Source organism: Bufo gargarizans, chromosome 2, assembly GCF_014858855.1.
Source record: "Bufo gargarizans isolate SCDJY-AF-19 chromosome 2, ASM1485885v1, whole genome shotgun sequence".
In the NCBI taxonomy this organism is placed as follows: domain Eukaryota; kingdom Metazoa; phylum Chordata; class Amphibia; order Anura; family Bufonidae; genus Bufo; species Bufo gargarizans.
Window position 1 is genome coordinate 31142398 of NC_058081.1, and position 24803 is coordinate 31167200.

At 43.7% G+C, this 24803-nt stretch overlaps 1 protein-coding gene across 1 annotated transcript in view; it reads left to right on the forward strand.

Moving 5' to 3' along the window:
- Positions 1–24803, forward strand: part of LOC122925555 (complement C3-like) — a 300847-nt gene that overhangs the window by 143780 nt on the left and 132264 nt on the right. The window contains exons 19-20 of the mRNA XM_044276913.1: positions 345–484; positions 591–794. Of these exons, the coding sequence (XP_044132848.1) occupies positions 345–484; positions 591–794 (344 nt within the window). The remainder of the gene's footprint in view (positions 1–344; positions 485–590; positions 795–24803) is intronic.

The window sequence follows — 24803 nt, forward strand, 5'->3', positions numbered from 1 at the left end:
AATTGATTTGTTACCACAAAGCACGGGGAAATTCAGCTTTACGGCAAATCAAATTTTTCCTCAATTTCGAATCAAAGTCCACTTTGGATACTTATATTCGCTCAGCACTATTCCACTGCTTTGTGTTGCCATGGATAAAGACTATAACAAACCATATATGTAGTCTGAGTAGATGGGTCCGACATGTACAGTATGTGCGCTAAGAGCTTCCATTACTCATTTATAGTCGGTATTGTACCACTTTTATCTAGAAGGATCCCAATTTCTTAGCTCTATTGTTTGTATATATAACGATGTGCAGCCATTTTGTTTTTTAAACATGCTTGCCTACATTTTCTTGACAGGTATCTGTGTGTCTAAACCTCACAATATTGAGGTGAGAAAGGACTTCTTCATTGATTTGAAGCTTCCATATTCTGTGGTCAGACATGAACAAGTAGAAATACGGGCTATTCTCTACAACTACCAGAACATTTACTTAAAGGCAAGTCAACCAGATTAAAGTCATAGAAATTGGAAAGATGATTCAATTAACCTGAAAATTTTAAATCCTCCTTCATTTTTCATAAATCATGTTGGCTTTGGTTTAGGTACGTGTACACTGGACCTACAATGAACACGTTTGCGGTCTCTCTACTGACAAGAAGTACCGTCAAGAAGTGTCAATTCCACCTTCCTCCTCAGTGGCTGTTCCATTTATCATTGTGCCACTTAACTTGGGATATCATGACATTCAAGTGAAGGCAGCTGGACAGCATGTGTCTGATGTTGTAAAGAAAATGCTAAATGTTGTGGTAAGTAACAAAAACCGATACAACCTTGATAACATCCCTCTATGTAAGTGAAATGAGGTAGTAAATTTGACAGATAACAAACACGATCAACAACAATCCACCATGTAGATGGTCATTCTATGGCTCCATGTAACCTCTGAGTTGTAGGAAGCCATACTAAATTATGCATAGACTTCAATTGTACCTCTATATACCTCCATTGTACCTCTATATACCTACATATTCAGATTTGTTTCAGAAGAATCCAGTAAAATGGTAGGTAGCACCATTATTGGTGTGAAAAGCACTAGAGAAGAAGAAGGGTTCTCACATGACCCAGAGAAGAAGTGGGGGAGGCTTGCTCTGATTGGCTCTCAGGCTGACGGCAAACAGGAAGGTGTCCTTGCAAAATGAGCAGAGCATCATTCTGTGTTAGGCTGTGAATGAGGGTGGATGGGTCTTGCAGTGTTTGCCAGAAAAACGATCTCTAGGACATTCAAAAGTCAAAATTAAGCATCAATTCTACTGCCAGGGACATTGAAGGGAAAGGCTAAAATTAGAAAGAATAATAGTTGTGTAGAATAGGGACAGGCAGGGAAAGCTGTAAGCCAGGGAGTGAGAAGTGAGGAGCTGAGGCTGGCTTTGCCTTCTAGCACAACTGCTGCAAACCTCTAAAGCAGCTAACTGCCCCATTCTAACTGAAGTACATTTGGGAAGGGGTTGGTTGAGGAATAAGAGCAAAACTGTGCAACACATGTTTTACCATCCAGATGATAAATGTAGCATTTGAACTCTCATTGCTGGTTCAAGTTTTAAAAACCAGCATTAACGTATCTTATAATACACAAGGTAGCGGACAAAAATATCTGTAAAAAATAACGTGACACATTAGGACTTAATCCATGTTTTTCAATCTTCACACAGTTTTAATTTAATTTATTTTGGGTTGAATTCTTTAAAACCAGTATATACGTTTCTTACAATACACAGGGTAGCAGACAAAATTATCTGTGAGTGATAACATGAGGCATACATCCATGTTTTTCTATATCTACACAGTTCCAATTGAATTTATTTCTGGTTGAAATTATTAAAACCAGCATATACATGTCTTATAACATGTCTTATAATATGCAGGGTATCAGACAAAGTTATCTGTGAGTGATAACATGACATATTAGGCCTAAATACGTGTTTTTTCAATCTCCACACAGTTCCAATTTAATTTATTTTGGGTTGAATTTAGAAAACCACCTTATATGTGTGTTACAATATACAGTGTCACTGTTCCTCTGGCTGGCACTGCCTCAGCATCTGGTTGACTCGTGATGAGCAGTGATGGCCTTGCGGTTTGCCTGGCGGTCGGTTCGTGGCCAACTTTGCGCTTTTGAGATCCGCCGAACATGCAGCGATGTCTGTGCACGCCATATTCTTTTGCATTGCGCCGAACTTTGACCCATGACACATCCATCAGGTGGGACAGGACAGCCAATTGAGACGTTTCAGCACATGGACACACCCCCAACCCTATAACAGAACCCGATCTGGCAGCCATTTTACATTATGTGTTTTTCCAGTGTAGGGAGAGGTTGCATTTTGGAGCAGGGACAGGCTGTTAGGAACTTAGGGACGCCAAACGCTAGCTAATGGGGCCACAAAATTCCATTTACAGACTGCTAACGTTGTGCTATTTTGGGCCTAATATAGGGGCTGTGGGGGGGGGGGGGGGAGTTTTTTTGACACTAGCCCTGGGAGAAATTTTACCTGGAAACTGCACTGGTGCTATTGATAGGTGTGATACACAGAGGGGTGTGATATACTTATAATATACTTTTTAACATAGAAAATATATTACAGTGCATTTGTATGCTTCCAGAAAAAAATGATTGAGGGCTGCGATCTATCAGCTCCCCAAAATAGAGATTGAAGTTTTCCATATACCTGTGTCCACAAAATTACTGCTTGAGGGTGATATACCAGGTTCAACTAACAACTGATTGAGGCCTTACATATATCAGGTTCCACAAAATAGTGATAAAGGTTTTCCATATACCTGCGTTCACAAAATTACTGTTTGATGGTAATATACCTGCTTCAACTAACAACTGATTAAAGCCTTCCATATATCAGCTTCAACGAAATATTGATAGAGGTTTTCCATATACCTGCATCTACAAAATTACTGTTTGAGGGTGATATACTAGCTTCAACTAACAACTGATTAAGGCCTGCCATATATCAGCTTCCACAAAATAGTGATAGAGGTTTTCCATATATGGTACCTGCGTCCACAAAATTGCTGCTTGAGGATGATATACCAGCTTTAACTAACAACTGATTGAGGCCTGACATATATCAGCTTCCACAAAAACTGCTCTTCTCTAGGGACTTTGGCACAGGGTCATTTTGAAAATGATAGGCAGAGGAAGAGGCAGGCCGTTCCGCAGGGGTGGTAGGGGTCGGGTAGGTGCACTAGGTCGGAGACTAAGTGTGAAGTTGGAGAAGGTGCGTGCGATTATGTCAAAGGAAGCACCAGAGTTGGTTGAGTCGCTCACTTATCCTTCCACTTCTGCACCCTCATCATCCTCTGTATCTGCACCCTCCTCACTCTCTGCTGTTTGCACCCCTAAAGACACCACCACCATAGACCCTCCTCTCGAGTCGGAGGAATTATTTTCCCATCCATTCCCAGACCTTAACACTGCGCAGCCATTCTTGGCATCGGATGAGGAAGAGGAAAAGGAGGAGAAGCAGGCAGAAATCACAGTGCACAGGAGGCAAAAAGCAGACTGCAAATGTATCTGGAGCGAGCCATCCACCATGCACGGTCGCATCTTGCATTCCCAGGACACCGGCACATGGCTCCGCAGTGTGGGCTATTTTTAACATGTCAGCTGCTGACTAGTGTTGAGCGAGCATGCTCGGACGAACTGCTGTTTGGCTCAAGCATTGCTATGCTCGGCACATCCGAGTGCTCAGCCGAATACTCCGGGTGTTTGAGTACAATTTAATACAATGAAAGTCAAAGGGAGAGCCGAGTATCAAATCAGGCACCCCCTGCTCTGAAGAAGAGAGAGTATCTGGTTCACATAAAAGGTTAGAAATTGATGGAAACCCTATCAAAATGGTTTGAAAACAGCATTAAGAGGATGGCTGGATGCGTCTTGGACTCCTAATATCTACGACATACAATAGACAACCACACAAAGGGTATATGCCAAAAGCCAGGTATATGCAAGCCATCAATCTATCCATGAGACAGATGACAGGCTTAGTCAGCATACCTTACAATGGCAGCCTTGTGCACTATGAGACATTCCAAACCTGCTCTCATCTGACTGAGAGCCAGTAAGCCTCAAAGTTGCTTAACATCTGTTGGATGGCTTGGGTGGACCTGCGCACCCAGATCAATATATTAGTGAGACAAAAAGTTTTCTGATTGTCCTAACATAATATTCAATAACCTTTCTATACAGTTTTGTCATGTAAAAACTAATTTGCATAAACATGGGCATATGGGAAAGACATGCAAATGAGAAGAATCTGCCTTGTTTTTCAGCTGAAAAACCATTTGCATGGAAAATTTGCGATCTACACTTCTCATGAACAGCACCATCTATTGGTTTCATAGTCTTATGACAAAAGTAATAGTATTGTCATAAGACTATGAAAACAATAGATGGCGCTGTTCATGAGTCATGACTCATAAACAGCGCCATCTATTGGTTTCATAGTCTTATGACAAGACTATGAATCCAATAGGTGGCGCTGTTCATAAGTAGTGTAGATTTCAAATATTCTAATTGCGAATTTTTATCGCAAATTTTCCATACAAAAGGCTACACTAATAATCTTGTCATAACACTGTAAATGTCATTATTATATATACTGGTTTCATAGTCTTACGACAATACTATTACGCTTGTCATAAGACTATGAAACCAATAGATGGCGCAGTTCATGAGTAGTGTAGATCGCAAATTTTCCATGCAAATGGTTTTTCAGCTGAAAAACAAGGCAGATTCTGCTCATTTGCATGTCTTTCCCATATGCCCATGTTTATGCAAATGAGTTTTAACATGACAAAACTGTATAGGAAGGTTATTGAATATTATGTTAGGACAATCAGAAAACTTTTTGTCTCACTAATGATATTGATCTAGGTGCGCAGGTCCACCCAAGCCATCCAACAGAACTGAAGTAACTTTGAGGCTTAGACTAATGCTGACTAAGCCTGTCATCTGTCTCATGGATAGATTGATGGCTTGCATATACCTGGCTTTTGGCATATACCCTTTGTGTGGTTGTCTATTGTATATCGTAGATAATAGGTGTCTGAGACGCATCCAGCTATCCTCTTAATACAGTTTCCAAACCATTTTGATGGGGTTTCCATCAATTTCTAACTTTTCTTGTGAACTAGACACCGAGCAGGGGGTGCCTGGGGTTCTCCCATTGACTTCCATTGTGCCCGGGTGCTCGGAAGAACACACAAGCATACTGAGGTGTTCTGTCTGAGCACTTTGTTGCTCTATCAACACTACTGCTGACAATAGTGTTGTCATCTGCAGCCTGTGCTGTCAACGCAGAAATCACGGTAAGCCAAACACCCACCTAGGGATGACCACCTTAAGAAGGCACCTGACCTCCCATCACCGAGCCACGTGGGAGCAATGCCATCAGAACCCACAAAGACACACTGCCGGTGCTCCACGTCCTGCCTCTTCTCCTTCTCCTCTCTCCTCCCATTTGTCCTCCGCTCCACCTTCCATCGTGCCGTCGTCGCGTTCATCTGGCACAAGGCAGGCTTCTGTGGCCCAAATGGTCGAGCGTAAAAAAGGCCGCCGCCAGATAATCCTCTTTCCCAACGGCTGACCGCTGGCTTGTCGGAACTACTAGCCTGCCAACTACTGCCATATAAATTGGTTGCCTCGGAGGCCTTTAGAAAATTTGTGGCCATTGTCACACCACGATGGAAGGTCCCCGGAAGGAAATATTTCTCCCAGAAGGGCATCCCTGAACTATATGGCCACGTTTAGCGGCAAGTTAATATATGTCTGGCACACAGTGTTGGTGCCAAGATACATCTGACCACAGACACGTGGTCTAGCAAACACGGGCAGGGAAGGTACATAACTTTTACTGCCCACTGGGTGAACCTTCTGACGGCCATCAAGCATGTAACCCGTGGCACCCAAGTGGATTTGGTGTTACCGCCACGGATTGCGTGCAGGCCTGTTTCTTCTTCTCCTCCTCCTACTCCATCCTCCGTCTCCTCCTTGGCTGACTCCTCTTTTTCCACTGCTACCGCCTCTTCCGCTGCACCCCCCAAACTCCCCAGAACCTAATCGACGTGCCAGGTGAGACGTTGCCATGCTGTGCTGCGGCTGTTGTGCCTGGAAGCCAAGAGCCACACCGGTCCTGCACTGCTTTCAGCTCTATGGTCACAGGCCGATCAGCGGCTAACCGTGCTCAATTTGACAGTTGGTAAAGTGGTGCGCAACAACGGTGCCAATCTGCTGAGTGCGCTGAAGTAGGGCAAAATGACACATGTGCCGTGCATGGCACACGTCATGAACTTAGTTTTGCAGCGATTTGTTGCCAAATACCCCGGGGTCCAGGATATCTTACGGCAGGCCAAGAAAATCTCTGGCCATTTTAGAATATCTAACACGGCCATGGCTCGCGGCAACACCACTTGCCCGTCAGACGTCTGATTTGTGACTGCCCGACGCGCTGGAACTGCACCTTGTATATGCGTGATAGGATGCTCCAGCAGAAACGTGCCGTTAACGACTACCTGTATGAACTCTGCAGCAGGACAGGTTCTGTGGAGCTTGCTTTTTTTTCACTGCGCCAGTGGCTGCTCATGCGCGATGCATGCAGACTTCTGAGGCCATTTGAGGAGATCACCAAACTGGTTAGTCGCAGCCAGGTCGCCATCAGTGACATCGTACCTTACGTCTTCTTTCTGGTGCATGCATTGTGTCATTGATCAAGCCGTCGAGGAGCAGGAGCTGGAAGATGAGAAAGTCGCAATGCTGAATGACTTCCCAGGGGGGCTACTCCATCTGAGACAAGTCATCAGGAGTCTGAAGAGGAGGAGGAGGAGGAGGATGGTGGCTGGGGGGAAGGAGGAGGAGCAAGAAGAGCAGGCTTTAAACTTTTCGGGAATCCCTGGTGTTGTCCGTGGCTAGGGGCAGGAGACCAAGGACGATATTCTCCTGGGCGATGATCAGGAGCTAGGGCGCTCCACCGCTTCCAATTTAGTGCAAATGGGAGCCTTTATGCTCCAGTGTTTGAAGAGGGACCCGCATATAAAATGCAGTTTAAAGTTCAAGGACCTGTACTAGGTGGCAACGTACTCAGACCCCCAGTAAAAACACAAAATGGCGGACAATGTTACCAGCATCACAGAGGCCTGTCAGAATGCAGCATTTCCAGACATTGCTGCGAGAGATGCTGAATTCTGCTGTTGTGGGCACTGGCAAAGTAATTTCCACCCATAGCGAAACAGGTGCGGGTACCAATCCTACCGCGCCTGCAAAAAGAAGGCAGTTTGAAGATGTGTTGGTCACTTCGGATATGAGATCATTCTTGTAGCCAACCCATCTACAGCCGCCCTCCGGATCCAGCCTCAGGGAACGCCTAGACCGACAGGTGTTTGACTACATCGGGTTAATGGCCGATGTGGACACTCTGAGAAGCAATAAACCCCTGGACTACTGGATGTTCAGGCTCGACCTGTGGCCAGAGCTGGCACAATTTGCCATGGAACTCTTGGCTTGCCCCTCGGCGAATGTCCTGTCCGAAAGGACGTTCAGCGCAGCAGGGGGGATCGTGACCGATAAGTGCACTCGCCTAGCTCACGACAGTGTGGACTACTTTACATTTTTAAAAATGAATGAGGCATAGATCTGAGAGGAATTCGACATATGTGATGACCACATGTAATTGAATTTCCTCATGCCAGCCCACACATATCAGCCACCACAGAGAACAAAGAATGGTCCTTGCCTTATGTACCATATATATACAGCGGCATAAAAGGCTTTTTGAGTCAGGTGAATGCAAATTTTTGGGGCCTGTACTGGCATACAGTTACATATTTATCCTGTGACTGCCTAATGTACCTCCAGCCACAGAATCCAAAGTTCTGTGCTGTTTTTGGGGCCTATACCGCCTAATGTACCTCCAGCCACAGTGTAATATGTCTCCAAATATAAAATATTTATGTATGAAAAATATATCAACCTGATTTGAAAATCCTCTCCAAATCTAGTGTATGCTTATTTGGAGTAAAGAACAACTGGAGGACTCATCACCAGGATTCAACAAGAGTTATATAAAAAATGTATAATGTGATTTATTTGCAGTCTTTATAAGAGTTGATTACTTAGAGAAATAGGTTAGGAAAAGTCTTAGTCTAATTGTCCATGAGTGAATGTTGGTAGTCTTTGAGGTATAAATGTTGAAGGTCAGGAATCTTCTTCTCAAGGCACCATGTGTCTTTATCTCTATCCATTATAAAAGAGTGAGTGTAAGAAGACCACCCCTTGTCTGTTCCTGTCAGTCATTTATACCATAGATACAGGCGTATCTTTACTAATGTAAGGGCTTATACATTGCCATATATGGAAGACTTCAAATATAGTTCTTAACGTTCCCATACAGACCTCCCATTGCCAAGTGTATCACTATAGATGGCGTGTGTGTGTGATGTAATACATATTTTATATTAAATATCAATTAATGTTGTATCACATATTATTTAATATTTCCCCCTCTTGAGGGTGAGATAATCTTTTCGAACTTACAACATCAAATTTTAAATTGATCTTGGACTCTTCATTCTTCTTTATAAATGAATTGTCAATCAATTATTTATTTGACAACACAATAATAATATTTGCTGAACACATGGTAAACTGTAATTGAATACCAATGAAATAAATTTAGGAACTAGTCTAATATCTATTAGGTATCTTTTTCTCTTCATTGTCTTCCTCTGGTCTCGTCATGATCCTGATACTGTAATTTCACTTATTCATCTTAAATTTGAATCATATAAAGTCTATGATTAGATTGATAGAACTGTATGTGGATGATGTGCAGTCCTTAAATTTAATTGTATCATATTTTCCAATGATGTTCGTGTACGAGATTTATCACCTGGACACAGATTTTAACTTACTAACATATCAGGAATTCCTTGGTCTTCAGAAGCATCTGTGAACAGCTGTGACAGTTGCCATTTCATTCACCTTCTTTCTTACAAGGTTTAACATGGTAGAACATTATAAGGAATTTAGAGTAACTGTCCATTCAGCCTCATATGAAGAATTTCACGCTCTCAGCATGATTGTTGACAATCAAGTAAAATGAATGTAGTCAATTAACAAAGCTTTTAACTTTAGTATCACAAGTAGCAGATTCCTGAACTTCACAGAGGTGTTTATGGCAATCCAATGGAATAGCTTATTTTTTTTCAGAAAAAAAGCAAACAACCTAAGCCATACATAGGCTCTAAAATATCTCACTTCTGAAATCCCTAGCTAAACTAACTCTAAATCACTTACTGAAGCTGTTCAGTACTCGCTCTTCTTTATTTTGGATGCCAATCCTTCTGTCATAGACCTCCTTTCTGTGTGGATAGAGCTTTCTTTTTATTAACTTTAACTCTGGAGTTGTCTATGGACAGGTGTGCTTCAGGTGCTCTTCACCTTTGTCTTGGGTCACTCTCCAGTGCTCCTTATCTTCACACCTTTCCCAGAATATAACACATATTTGTTTACCTCCAACTCCTTTCCTGGGACATCAGTTTTTCTAGACTTCATGAATATCACAGTCTCTAGAAAACATTACATTTCCTGTTGACTTGTTAGAAGATATCTTCTTCTTTCCTATTACTACACCAAAGTTGGTGATTACAGGTGAAACTCAAAAAATTAGAATATCGTGCAAAAGTCCATTTATTTCAGTAATGCAAATTAAAGGAATTGCATTAATGCAGCTTAAAATTAGAAATTTGTGAAAAGGTTCAATATTCTAGGCTCAAAGTTTCACACTCTAGTCAGCTAATTAATCCATACCCCCTGAGCAAAGGGGACCTCAAAATTGTGACTTTGGGGTTTCATAAGCTATAAGCCATAATAATCCAATTTATGACAAATAAAGGCTTGAAATATCTCGCTTTGCCTGTAATGAGTCTCATATATTAGTTTCACCTTTTAAGTTGCATTACTGAAATAAATGAACTTTGCACAATATTCTAATTTTTCGAGTTTCACCTGTATAGCTAACCTATAATATCACAGTGTACCATACCATTTATTTATTACCATATTATATTTCAACATAATATAGATGTTTTTATATTATTGAAAATATTATCTTAATACAAAATCCTTTATGTAAGTGTAGCCTTTTTATCTTTATTCCTTCAGTCCTATATCTTTGTGTATGTTTGTGGATTTTTTTATGAATAAAAATTATATTGATTAATTTAATTGACCACACAAAATATTTCTTTCTACAGTAAAACCAAATCTTTACCTTTTTAATAAAGTAATATTCTGCATGAGATATGACATATTACTCGATTAAATATCATTGTATTCTTCTTTAAAATATAACTGTAAATATAAACAGTTTTTTTTAGAAAAGCAACAAATATGTATTAACATACTCCCTTTAGCTGGAATGCTTTCCAATACAGTTGACCTTTGTATTTAAATGACCATTAATGTTTCAATTCCTATCACTGATCAAGGATTTAACTCATTTTATATTTGGAACCTCTCTAGAATACAATATCCTAAATAACAGTTACAGTAACTCCATGATCACCAAGTAGTTCATGTATGTCATACTCACAAATCCTGATTAGATGATTCATACAACTGCGTAATGGATATCTACATAATATTTCATTATACCCTTGTATTTGCCTACTTTCTTACATATGCCAATACTTATTGACTCAAATGAACTAAATTTGACTATTATTCTTAGACTTTAACTCTTGAGAGACATGAGTCTGCCTTGACCATCTGTTACCATCACTCCTGTATAAACAAAACATGAGTGCTTTACCATAAAGTAAACTAAGAATCCCTGAAAATCTTACAAATTTTCAGCTTGAGGATATATATATATATATATATATATATAGATATATAGATATACACGCACACAACATTCATTCACATTAAGAACAATATATTACCATCATGTATAAAATATATAACATTTTCCTGTATATAGAGGATATAGTTGTATATAAGGATATAGTTGTGTATGTGTGTGTGTAATATCAATAATAAATCATCAGTATAATTAAATAAAAACACTTTTAAAAAGCAAAATAAACAATATTATAGAAAGTAAATCTCATAAAAATATTACCATGAAACATTTGTAAAATAAATTGAAACATTTACCTATAGATCTTTATCATTCTATATCCTGGATCCTCAAATATTTAACTTAATATAACTTATAATGTTATAGAACATTTAACCTGTGACAATAGGATCAAGTGTCTTCTTGGACATATGTGTCACATTACTATTATAAGGCCTCAAAATTATCCTTATTCTTAACACAATTTAGACAAATTTCCTTTATCTTATTTCCAGTATAAATGTTAGATATATAATTGTTAAAACAAATAATGGAATATGTTGTATAATCCTACAACATATCTGACAAGTCATTATAAATAATATGACCATCTTTTAACTAATAATGTATTCATTTCTAACTCATATTTTATGCTCAGTCTTAGAATAACATTCGTACATAGTCACATGGCACATACATAACACAGCAGCTGCTCACATCACTCTTACATCATCACACGCTCATATAGCCAATTAACTTCAATTAATAAAATGATGTAATAGAAACCATACGTATGTATATTTTGTAATGCACGTTATAAAAGAAATTTTGGTATTTCCATACCATTAACCTATTCTCAAATGTCATTATGTGTCCCTGTCAATCAACTGACCACATGCTTTAATCACCATGGCTGAAAACAAGACCAACCATGCTTCATGCTTTTCCTAAAGTAAGTTACATCTTTTTAATAACTTACATTTAGTATTATTTTGTTAGTCAAACATTGTTACACAGATTAACGTTTGATTACTAGACATTCCATGCAATTATGAAACGTATTTAGTAATGTGGAGAAAATTGCTATGGAAGGAAGATTTTGCTCAATTCGGTCAAATGCTGCTTCTTAAGAAATTTTCTACTGGAGAAAATATAAAAATAGAATAACTTTAAATACAACAGATTTTATCATATTTCACAGCAAGATTATCTGTATAAAGAATATACAAAAATCGTATTCTTCTATTCTCTGGCCTTCTATGGTTTAGAGAGAAATGTCTCTAGACTCAAGACATATGAGAATGGGATCCTGTTACTTTTACAATTATAGCTTCTGTCTCCTATACCAGGCATGCTCAAACTTTACATGTCCTTGTACAAAAATAGAAAAGAAAGGATGGAACCATACTCTAAATACATGGTTTATCCTACAATGTGCTGCTCTTACAAGAAGTATCACATTCCTCTGTATATACTTATTAATACCATATAATAATTATGTCATTAAGTGAAGGAAAATCACTGCAGCTCTCACCTGCAACCTCACAATGGAGCGTGGAAAATCAGACCTGGACTCGGTCAGGTATGGATTGCGAAAAAACAAATGGAATCCAGCTCCACATAAAATATGCTTTTGATCGACTTCCATAAAATCCTGACATCAAAAAGGACAAATTGCTGTGATGCGTTTTGGGCTATTACATCTTTAGCCCTTTATCAAGACAAACAAACAGACTTAAAAACCTTGGTTTTATGCACTGACATAAAACACCTACTTGATTGAATAATCCACACCACCGGGGATCCACACCAACGGTAAATAGGATTCAGCAGGAGGGAGGAGAATCCAGCCAAGTGGAACAGAGGCTCAGTACAGATAAGAAATATTATTTATATTGCAAAGGTTAAATCATGTTTCTTATTCAATCCCTTCGGTATACATGGTCCAAGATTAAACATCCAATAAGTGTCCCTGCTAAAAAGTTTCTGTCTACGATCTCCCCCCTGATCGGTGTGGTTACTCTTTCAATACCCTGCACAGAAAACGCAGAGGTATCACCTTTGTGAACAGACGCAAAATGTAAAGTGGCTGCTGACTAGGGATGAGCGAACTCGAACTGTATAGTTCGGGTTCGTACCGAATTTTGGGGTGTCCGTGACACGGACCCGAACCCGGACATTTTCGTAAAAGTCCGGGTTCGGGTTCGGTGTTCGTCGCTTTCTTGGCGCTTTTGTGACGCTTTCTTGGCGCTTTTTGAAAGGCTGCAAAGCAGCCAATCAACAAGCGTCATACTACTTGCCCCAAGAGGCCATCACAGCCATGCCTACTATTGGCATGGCTGTGATTGGCCAGAGCACCATGTGACCCAGCCTCTATTTAAGCTGGAGTCACATAGCGCCGCCCGTCACTCTGCTCTGATTAGCGTAGGGAGAGGTTGCGGCTGCGACAGTAGGGCGAGATTAGGCAGATTAACTCCTCCAAAGGACTTGATTAACTGATCGATCTGCAGCTGTGGATCATTGAGCTGCTGATCCTCAATTGCTCACTGTTTTTAGGCTGCACAGACCGTTTGTCAGTCTCATTTTTCTGGGGTGATCGGCGGCCATTTTGTGTCTTGTGGTGCGCCAGCACAAGCTGCGACCAAGTGCATTTAACCCTCAATGGTGTGGTTGTTTTTTGGCTAAAGCCTACATCAGGGTGAAGCTGTGACACCAAGTGCATTTAACCAGCAATAGTCTGTTCATTTTTTGGCCATATACAAAATCAGGGGCAAGCTGCGCCTGTCACCAAGTGCATTTAACCCTCAATGGTGTGGTTGTTTTTTGGCTAAAGCCTACATCAGGGTGAAGCTGTCACACCAAGTGCATTTAACCAGCAATAGTCTGTTCATTTTTTGGCCATATACAAAATCAGGGGCAAGCTGCGCCTGTCACCAAGTGCATTTAACCCTCAATGGTGTGGTTGTTTTTTGGCTAAAGCCTACATCAGGGTGAAGCTGTCACACCAAGTGCATTTAACCAGCAATAGTCTGTTCATTTTTTGGCCATATACAAAATCAGGGGCAAGCTGCGCCTGTCACCAAGTGCATTTAACCCTCAATGGTGTGGTTGTTTTTTGGCTAAAGCCTACATCAGGGTGAAGCTGTCACACCAAGTGCATTTAACCAGCAATAGTCTGTTCATTTTTTGGCCATATCCCAGTCTAATTCTGTCACTAAATCCATACCGGTCACCCAGCGCCTAAATACTAGGCCTCAAATTTATATCCAGCTAAATCTGTCCCTAGTGCTGTAGCTGGGCGAGTTATTTAGTGTCCGTTCAAGCACATTTCTTGTTCTGGGTTGAAATACAATTCCCAATTTAGCAATTTCATAATTTAGTGGTTCCTGCTATATCAGAGCTCTTTGAAATCTATCCCAAAAAGGGTATATAATATTGAAGGTGCACATAGGGTCATTCAGAGTAACTTCACACACACCCGCTACTGTGTATTTCCAAGTCTAATTCTGTCACTAAATCCATACCGGTGACCCAGCGCCTAAATACTAGGCCTCAAATTTAATTCCCTCTAAATCTCTCGTTACCCACCGCTGTACTGTTGTTGCTGGGCAAGATATTTAGTGTCCGTCAAAGCACATTTTTTGTTCTGGGTTGAAGTACAATTCCCAATTTAGCAATTTCATAATTTAGTGGTTTCTGCTATATCAGAGCTATTTGAAATCTATCCCAAAAAGGGTATATAATATTGAAGGTGCACATAGGGTCATTCAGAATAACTTCACACACACCCGCTACTGTGTATTTCCAAGTCTAATTCTGTCACTAAACCCATACCTGTCACCCAGCGCCTAAATACTAGGCCTCAAATTTAAATCCCTCTAAATCTCTCGTTACCGTTGTCCTGTTGTAGCTGGGAAAGTTATTTAGTGCCCGTCAAAGCACATTTTTTGTTCTGGGTTGAAGTACAATTCCCAATTTAGCAATTTCATAATTTAGTGGTTCCTGCTATATCAGAGCTATTTGAAATCTATCCCAAAAAGGGTATATAATATTGAAGGTGCACATAGGGTCATTCAGAATAACTTCACACACACCCGCTACTGTGTATTTCCAAGTCTAATTCTGTCACTAAATCCATACCGGTGACCCAGCGCCTAAATACTAGGCCTCAAATTTAATTCCCTCTAAATCTCTCGTTACCCACCGCTGTACTGTTGTTGCTGGGCAAGATATTTAGTGTCCGTCAAAGCACATTTTTTGTTCTGGGTTGAAGTACAATTCCCAATTTAGCAATTTCATAATTTAGTGGTTTCTGCTATATCAGAGCTATTTGAAATCTATCCCTAAAAGGGTATATAATATTGAAGGTGCACATAGGGTCATTCAGAATAACTTCACACACACCCGCTACTGTGTATTTCCAAGTCTAATTCTGTCACTAAACCCATACCTGTCACCCAGCGCCTAAATACTAGGCCTCAAATTTATATCCAGCTAAATCTGTCCCTAGTGCTGTAGCTGGGCGAGTTATTTAGTGTCCGTTCAAGCACATTTCTTGTTCTGGGTTGAAATACAATTCCCAATTTAGCAATTTCATAATTTAGTGGTTCCTGCTATATCAGAGCTCTTTGAAATCTATCCCAAAAAGGGTATATAATATTGAAGGTGCACATAGGGTCATTCAGAGTAACTTCACACACACCCGCTACTGTGTATTTCCAAGTCTAATTCTGTCACTAAATCCATACCGGTGACCCAGCGCCTAAATACTAGGCCTCAAATTTAATTCCCTCTAAATCTCTCGTTACCCACCGCTGTACTGTTGTTGCTGGGCAAGATATTTAGTGTCCGTCAAAGCACATTTTTTGTTCTGGGTTGAAGTACAATTCCCAATTTAGCAATTTCATAATTTAGTGGTTTCTGCTATATCAGAGCTATTTGAAATCTATCCCAAAAAGGGTATATAATATTGAAGGTGCACATAGGGTCATTCAGAATAACTTCACACACACCCGCTACTGTGTATTTCCAAGTCTAATTCTGTCACTAAACCCATACCTGTCACCCAGCGCCTAAATACTAGGCCTCAAATTTAAATCCCTCTAAATCTCTCGTTACCGTTGTCCTGTTGTAGCTGGGAAAGTTATTTAGTGCCCGTCAAAGCACATTTTTTGTTCTGGGTTGAAGTACAATTCCCAATTTAGCAATTTCATAATTTAGTGGTTTCTGCTATATCAGAGCTATTTGAAATCTATCCCTAAAAGGGTATATAATATTCAAGGTGCACATTGGGTCATTCAGAATAACTTCACACACACACGCTTCTGTGCATTTCCAAGTCTAATTCTGTCACTAAATCCATACCGGTCACCCAGCGCCTAAATACTAGGCCTCAAATTTATATCCCGCTGAATTTGAATACAATACATTGGGCCAAATAATATATTTGTTGTTGTGGTGAACCATAACAATGAGAAAAACATCTAGTAAGGGACGCGGACGTGGACATGGTCGTGGTGGTGTTAGTGGACCCTCTGGTGCTGGGAGAGGACGTGGCCGTTCTGCCACATCCACACGTCCTAGTGTACCAACTACCTCAGGTCCCAGTAGCCGCCAGAATTTACAGCGATATATGGTGGGGCCCAATGCCGTTCTAAGGATGGTAAGGCCTGAGCAGGTACAGGCATTAGTCAATTGGGTGGCCGACAGTGGATCCAGCACGTTCACATTATCTCCCACCCAGTCTTCTGCAGAAAGCGCACAGATGGCGCCTGAAAACCAACCCCATCAGTCTGTCACATCACCCCCATGCATACCAGGGAAACTGTCTCAGCCTCAAGTTATGCAGCAGTCTCTTATGCTGTTTGAAGACTCCGCTGGCAGGGTTTCCCAAGGGCATCCACCTAGCCCTTCCCCAGCGGTGAAAGACATAGAATGCACTGACGCACAACCACTTATGTTTCCTGATGATGAGGACATGGGAATACCACCTCAGCATGTCTCTGATGATGACGAAACACAGGTGCCAACTGCTGCGTCTTTCTGCAGTGTGCAGACTGAACAGGAGGTCAGGGATCAAGACTGGGTGGAAGACGATGCAGGGGACGATGAGGTCCTAGACCCCACATGGAATGAAGGTCGTGCCACTGACTTTCACAGTTCGGAGGAAGAGGCAGTGGTGAGACCGAGCCAACAGCGTAGCAAAAGAGGGAGCAGTGGGCAAAAGCAGAACACCCGCCGCCAAGAGACTCCGCCTGCTACTGACCGCCGCCATCTGGGACCGAGCACCCCAAAGGCAGCTTCAAGGAGTTCCCTGGCATGGCACTTCTTCAAACAATGTGCTGACGACAAGACCCGAGTGGTTTGCACGCTGTGCCATCAGAGCCTGAAGCGAGGCATTAACGTTCTGAACCTGAGCACAACCTGCATGACCAGGCACCTGCATGCAAAGCATGAACTGCAGTGGAGTAAACACCTTAAAACCAAGGAAGTCACTCAGGCTCCCCCTGCTACCTCTTCTGCTGCTGCCGCCTCGGCCTATTCTGCTGCTGCCGCCTCGGCCTCTTCCTCCGCCTCTGGAGGAACGTTGGCACCTGCCGCCCAGCAAACAGGGGATGTACCACCAACACCACCACCACCACCTCCGTCACCAAGCGTCTCAACCATGTCACACGCCAGCGTTCAGCTCTCCATCTCACAAACATTTGATAGAAAGCGTAAATTCCCACCTAGCCACCCTCGATCCCTGGCCCTGAATGCCAGCATTTCTAAACTACTGGCCTATGAAATGCTGTCATTTAGGCTGGTGGACACAGACAGCTTCAAACAGCTCATGTCGCTTGCTGTCCCACAGTATGTTGTTCCCAGCCGGCACTACTTCTCCAAGAGAGCCGTGCCTTCCCTGCACAACCAAGTATCCGATAAAATCAAGTGTGCACTGCGCAACGCCATCTGTAGCAAGGTCCACCTAACCACAGATACGTGGACCAGTAAGCACGGCCAGGGACGCTATATCTCCCTAACTGCACACTGGGTAAATGTAGTGGCAGCTGGGCCCCAGGCGGAGAGCTGTTTGGCGCACGTCCTTCCGCCGCCAAGGATCGCAGGGCAACATTCTTTGCCTCCTGTTGCCACCTCCTCCTTCTCGGCTTCCTCCTCCTCTTCTTCCACCTGCTCATCCAGTCAGCCACACACCTTCACCACCAACTTCAGCACAGCCCGGGGTAAACGTCAGCAGGCCATTCTGAAACTCATATGTTTGGGGGACAGGCCCCACACCGCACAGGAGTTGTGGCGGGGTATAGAACAACAGACCGACGAGTGGTTGCTGCCGGTGAGCCTCAAGCCCGGCCTGGTGGTGTGTGATAATGGGCGAAATCTCGTTGCAGCTCTGGGACTAGCCAATTTGACGCACATCCCTTGCTTGGCGCATGTGCTGAATTTGGTGGTGCAGAAGTTCATTCACAACTACCCCGACATGTCAGAGCTGCTGCATAAAGTGCGGGCCGTCTGTTCGCGCTTCCGGCGTTCACATCCTGCTGCTGCTCGCCTGTCTGCGCTACAGCGTAACTTCGGCCTTCCCGCTCACCGCCTCATATGCGACGTGCCCACCAGGTGGAACTCCACCTTGCACATGCTGGACAGACTGTGCGAGCAGCAGCAGGCCATAGTGGAGTTTCAGCTGCAGCACGCACGGGTCAGTCGCACTACAGAACAGCACCACTTCACCACCAATGACTGGGCCTCCATGCGAGACCTGTGTGCCCTGTTGCGCTGTTTCGAGTACTCCACCAACATGGCCAGTGGCGATGACACCGTTATCAGCGTTACAATACCACTTCTATGTCTCCTTGAGAAAACACTTAGGGCGATGATGGAAGAGGAGGTGGCCCAGGAGGAGGAGGAGGAGGAGGAGGAAGAGGGGTCATTTTTAGCACTTTCAGGCCAGTCTCTTCGAAGTGACTCAGAGGGAGGTTTTTGGCAACAGCAGAGGCCAGGTACAAATGTGGCCAGCCAGGGCCCACTACTGGAGGACGAGGAGGACGAGGATGAGGAGGAGGTGGAGGAGGATGAGGATGAAGCATGGTCACAGCGGGGTGGCACCCAACGCAGCTCGGGTCCATCACTGGTGCGTGGCTGGGGGGAAAGGCAGGACGATGACGATACGCCTCCCACAGAGGACAGCTTGTCCTTATCCCTGGGCAGCCTGGCACACATGAGCGACTACATGCTGCAGTGCCTGCGCAACGACAGCAGAGTTGCCCACATTTTAACCTGTGCGGACTACTGGGTTGCCACCCTGCTGGATCCACGCTACAAAGACAATGTGCCCACCTTACTTCCTGCACTGGAGCGTGATAGGAAGATGCGCGAGTACAAGCGCACGTTGGTAGACACGCTACTGAGAGCATTCCCAAATGTCACAGGGGAACAAGTGGAAGCCCAAGGCCAAGGCAGAGGAGGAGCAAGAGGTCGCCAAGGCAGCTGTGTCACGGCCAGCTCCTCTGAGGGCAGGGTTAGCATGGCAGAGATGTGGAAAACTTTTGTCAACACGCCACAGCTAACTGCACCACCACCTGATACGCAACGTGTTAGCAGGAGGCAACATTTCACTAACATGGTGGAACAGTACGTGTGCACACCCCTCCACGTACTGACTGATGGTTCGGCCCCATTCAACTTCTGGGTCTCTAAATTGTCCACGTGGCCAGAGCTAGCCTTTTATGCCTTGGAGGTGCTGGCCTGCCCGGCAGCCAGCGTTTTGTCTGAACGTGTATTCAGCACGGCAGGGGGCGTCATTACAGACAAACGCAGCCGCCTGTCTACAGCCAATGTGGACAAGCTGACGTTCATAAAAATGAACCAGGCATGGATCCCACAGGACCTGTCCGTCCCTTGTCCAGATTAGACATTAACTACCTCCCCATAACCATATATTATTGGACTCCAGGGCACTTCCTCATTCAATCCTATTTTTATTTTCATTTTACCATTATATTGCGAGGCTACCCAAAGTTGAATGAACCTCTCCTCTGCCTGTGTGCTAGGCCTAAATATATGCCAATGGACTGTTGCAGTGGTGGGTGACGTGAAGCCTCATTCTCTGCTATGACATGCAGACTGATTCTCTGCTGACATGAAGCCAGATCCTCTGTTACGGGAGCTCTCTCCTCTGCCTGGGTGCTGGGCCTAAATTTATGACAATTGACTGTTGCAGTGGTGGGTGACGTGAAGCCTGATTCTCTGCTATGATATGAAGACTGATTCTCTGCTGACATGAAGCCAGATTGTCTGTTACGGGACCTTTCTCCTCTGCCTGGGTTCTGGGCCTAAATTTATGAAAATTGACTGTTGCAGTGGTGGGTGACGTGAAGCCTGATTCTCTGCTATGATATGAAGACTGATTCTCTGCTGACATGAAGCCAGATTGTCTGTTACGGGACCTTTCTCCTCTGCCTGGGTTCTGGGCCTAAATTTATGAAAATTGACTCTTACAGTGGTGGGTGACGTGAAGCCTGATTCTCTGCTATGATATGAAGACTGATTCTCTGCTGACATGAAGCCAGATTCTCTGTTACGGGACCTCTCTCCTCTGCCTGGGTGCTGGGCCTAAATTTATGACAATGGACTGTTGCAGTGGTGGCTGACGTGAAGCCTGATTCTCTGCTATGACATGCAGACTGATTCTCTGCTGTCATGAAGCCAGATTGTCTGTTACGGGACCTCTCTGCTCTGCCTGTGTGCTAGGCCTAAATATATGCCAATGGACTGTTGCAGTGGTGGCTGACGTGAAGCCTCATTCTCTGCTATGACATGCAGACTGATTCTCTGCTGTCATGAAGCCAGATTGTCTGTTACGGGACCTCTCTGCTCTGCCTGTGTGCTAGGCCTAAATATATGCCAATGGACTGTTGCAGTGGTGGGTGACGTGAAGCCTCATTCTCTGCTATGACATGCAGACTGATTCTCTGCTGACATGAAGCCAGATTGTCTGTTACGGGACCTCTCTGCTCTGCCTGTGTGCTAGGCCTAAATATATGCCAATGGACTGTTGCAGTGGTGGGTGACGTGAAGCCTCATTCTCTGCTATGACATGCAGACTGATTCTCTGCTGACATGAAGCCAGATTGTCTGTTACGGGACCTCTCTGCTCTGCCTGTGTGCTAGGCCTAAATATATGCCAATGGACTGTTGCAGTGGTGGGTGACGTGAAGCCTCATTCTCTGCTATGACATGCAGACTGATTCTCTGCTGACATGAAGCCAGATTGTCTGTTACGGGACCTCTCTGCTCTGCCTGTGTGCTAGGCCTAAATATATGCCAATGGACTGTTGCAGTGGTGGGTGACGTGAAGCCTCATTCTCTGCTATGACATGCAGACTGATTCTCTGCTGACATGAAGCCAGATTGTCTGTTACGGGACCTCTCTGCTCTGCCTGTGTGCTAGGCCTAAATATATGCCAATGGACTGTTGCAGTGGTGGGTGACGTGAAGCCTCATTCTCTGCTATGACATGCAGACTGATTCTCTGCTGACATGAAGCCAGATCCTCTGTTACGGGAGCTCTCTCCTCTGCCTGGGTGCTGGGCCTAAATTTATGACAATTGACTGTTGCAGTGGTGGGTGACGTGAAGCCTGATTCTCTGCTATGATATGAAGACTGATTCTCTGCTGACATGAAGCCAGATTGTCTGTTACGGGACCTTTCTCCTCTGCCTGGGTTCTGGGCCTAAATTTATGAAAATTGACTCTTACAGTGGTGGGTGACGTGAAGCCTGATTCTCTGCTATGATATGAAGACTGATTCTCTGCTGACATGAAGCCAGATTCTCTGTTACGGGACCTCTCTCCTCTGCCTGGGTGCTGGGTAGTGTTGAGCGCGAATATTCGAAAAGCAAATTTTTTTCGCGAATATCGCAACTTCGCGATTTCGCGAATATTTCGAATATAGTGCTATATATTCGTAAAAACGAATATTCGTTTTTTGTTTCCCCCCCCCCCCCCACAAAATTACAGTACACATATAATTGATTGTTTCCCAAAGGTCCAACAGCTCAGATCTTACTCACATTGCCTAGAAAGTGATTGAGGCGCGAATCTTCGTAAGGCGATTTTATTAGCGCACATGCGAATATCGGCACGTCCCAGAACAGAGGCAAAGGGCTTTGCATTCATACATTAGTGAATTGAGTTGCGAATCTTCGTAAGGCGATTTTATTAGCGCACATGCGAATATCTACACTTGTCCCAGAACAGAGGCAAAGGGCTTTGCATTCATACATTAGTGATTGAATTGAGCTGCGAATCTTCGTAAGGCGATTTTATTAACGCAAATGCAAATATCTACACTTGTCCCCAGAACAGAGAGGCAAAGGCCTGTGCATTCATATAGTATAGCACCATATTCGCGAATACGTAGAACTTCGTAAAAGTCGATTTACGAATATTCGTATTTTTTATTTTACTTTCCACCTTACAGATTACATTGATCTGTACTCTGTCAACTACTGTCATCACCCCCCACTGTATCTCGATTGATTCCCAAAAGTCTCACATTCCCTAGAAAGTGATTGAGGTGCGAATCTTCGTAAGGCGATTTTATTAGCGCACATGCGAATATCTACACTTGTCCCAGAACAGAGGCAAAGGGCATTGCATTCATACATTAGTGATTGAATTGAGTTGCGAATCTTCGTAAGGCGATTTCATTAGCGCACATGTGAATTTTGCATAGCATATGTATTATGCGATAATTCGAATTATCGCATATGCGAAATAATAACGAATTTGAATAATCGCGAATATTTTACGAATATTCTTTCGAATATTCACAAAATTTCGCGAATTCGAATATGGGACATGCCGCTCAACACTAGTGCTGGGCCTAAATTTATGACAATGGACTGTTGCAGTGGTGGGTGACGTGAAGCCTGATTCTCTGCTATGACATGCAGACTGATTCTCTGCTGACATGAAGCCAGATTGTCTGTTACGGGACCTCTCTCCTCTGCCTGGGTGCTGGGCCTAAATATATGCCAATGGACTGTTGCAGTGGTGGCTGACGTGAAGCCTCATTCTCTGCTATGACATGCAGACTAATTCTCTGCTGACATGAAGACAGATTCTCTGTTACGGGACCTCTCTCCTCTGCCTGGGTGCCGGGGCCTAAATATCTGAGAATGGACTGTTCCAGTGGTGGCTGACGTGAAGCCTCATTCTCTGCTATGACATGCAGACTAATTCTCTGCTGACATGAAGACAGATTCTCTGTTACGGGACCTCCCTCCTCTGCCTGGGTGCTGGGCCTAAATATATGCCAATGGACTGTTGCAGTGGTGGCTGACGTGAAGCCTCATTCTCTGCTATGACATGCAGACTAATTCTCTGCTGACATGAAGACAGATTCTCTGTTACGGGACCTCCCTCCTCTGCCTGGGTGCTGGGCCTAAATATATGCCAATGGACTGTTGCAGTGGTGGCTGACGTGAAGCCTCATTCTCTGCTATGACATGCAGACTGATTCTCTGCTGACATGAAGCCAGATTCTCTGTTACGGGACCTCTCTCCTCTGCCTGTGTGTGTGCTGGGCCTAAATATATGCCAATGGACTGTTGCAGTGGTGGCTGACGTGAAGCCTCATTCTCTGCTATGACATGCAGACTGATTCTCTGCTGACATGAAGCCAGATTCTCTGTTACGGGACCTCTCTCCTCTGCCTGTGTGTGTGCTGGGCCTAAATATATGCCAATGGACTGTTGCAGTGGTGGCTGACGTGAAGCCTCATTCTCTGCTATGACATGCAGACTAATTCTCTGCTGACATGAAGACAGATTCTCTGTTACGGGACCTCCCTCCTCTGCCTGGGTGCTGGGCCTAAATATATGCCAATGGACTGTTGCAGTGGTGGCTGACGTGAAGCCTCATTCTCTGCTATGACATGCAGACTGATTCTCTGCTGACATGAAGCCAGATTCTCTGTTACGGGACCTCTCTCCTCTGCCTGTGTGTGTGCTGGGCCTAAATATATGCCAATGGACTGTTGCAGTGGTGGCTGACGTGAAGCCTCATTCTCTGCTATGACATGCAGACTGATTCTCTGCTGACATGAAGACAGATTCTCTGTTACGGGACCTCTCTCCTCTGCCTGTGTGTGTGCTGGGCCTAAATATATGCCAATGGACTGTTGCAGTGGTGGCTGACGTGAAGCCTCATTCTCTGCTATGACATGCAGACTAATTCTCTGCTGACATGAAGACAGATTCTCTGTTACGGGACCTCCCTCCTCTGCCTGGGTGCTGGGCCTAAATATATGCCAATGGACTGTTGCAGTGGTGGCTGACGTGAAGCCTCATTCTCTGCTATGACATGCAGACTAATTCTCTGCTGACATGAAGACAGATTCTCTGTTACGGGACCTCTCTCCTCTGCCTGGGTGCCGGGGCCTAAATATCTGAGAATGGACTGTTCCAGTGGTGGGTGACGGGAAGCCAGATTCTCTGCTATGGAACCTCTCTCCAATTGATTTTGGTTAATTTTTATTTATTTAATTTTTATTTTAATTCATTTCCCTATCCACATTTGTTTGCAGGGGATTTACCTACATGTTGCTGCCTTTTGCAGCCCTCTAGCTCTTTCCTGGGCTGTTTTACAGCCTTTTTAGTGCCGAAAAGTTCGGGTCCCCATTGACTTCAATGGGGTTCGGGTTCGGGACGAAGTTCGGATCGGGTTCGGATCCCGAACCCGAACATTTCCGGGATGTTCGGCCGAACTTCTCGAACCCGAACATCCAGGTGTTCGCTCAACTCTACTGCTGACACATTGCAAGTTGAAACATGTGGGACGTCACTTAAATGTTTCCGTATTCTAACCTTTAGCTGATTCGTAGTGCATCCCACATATTGCAGC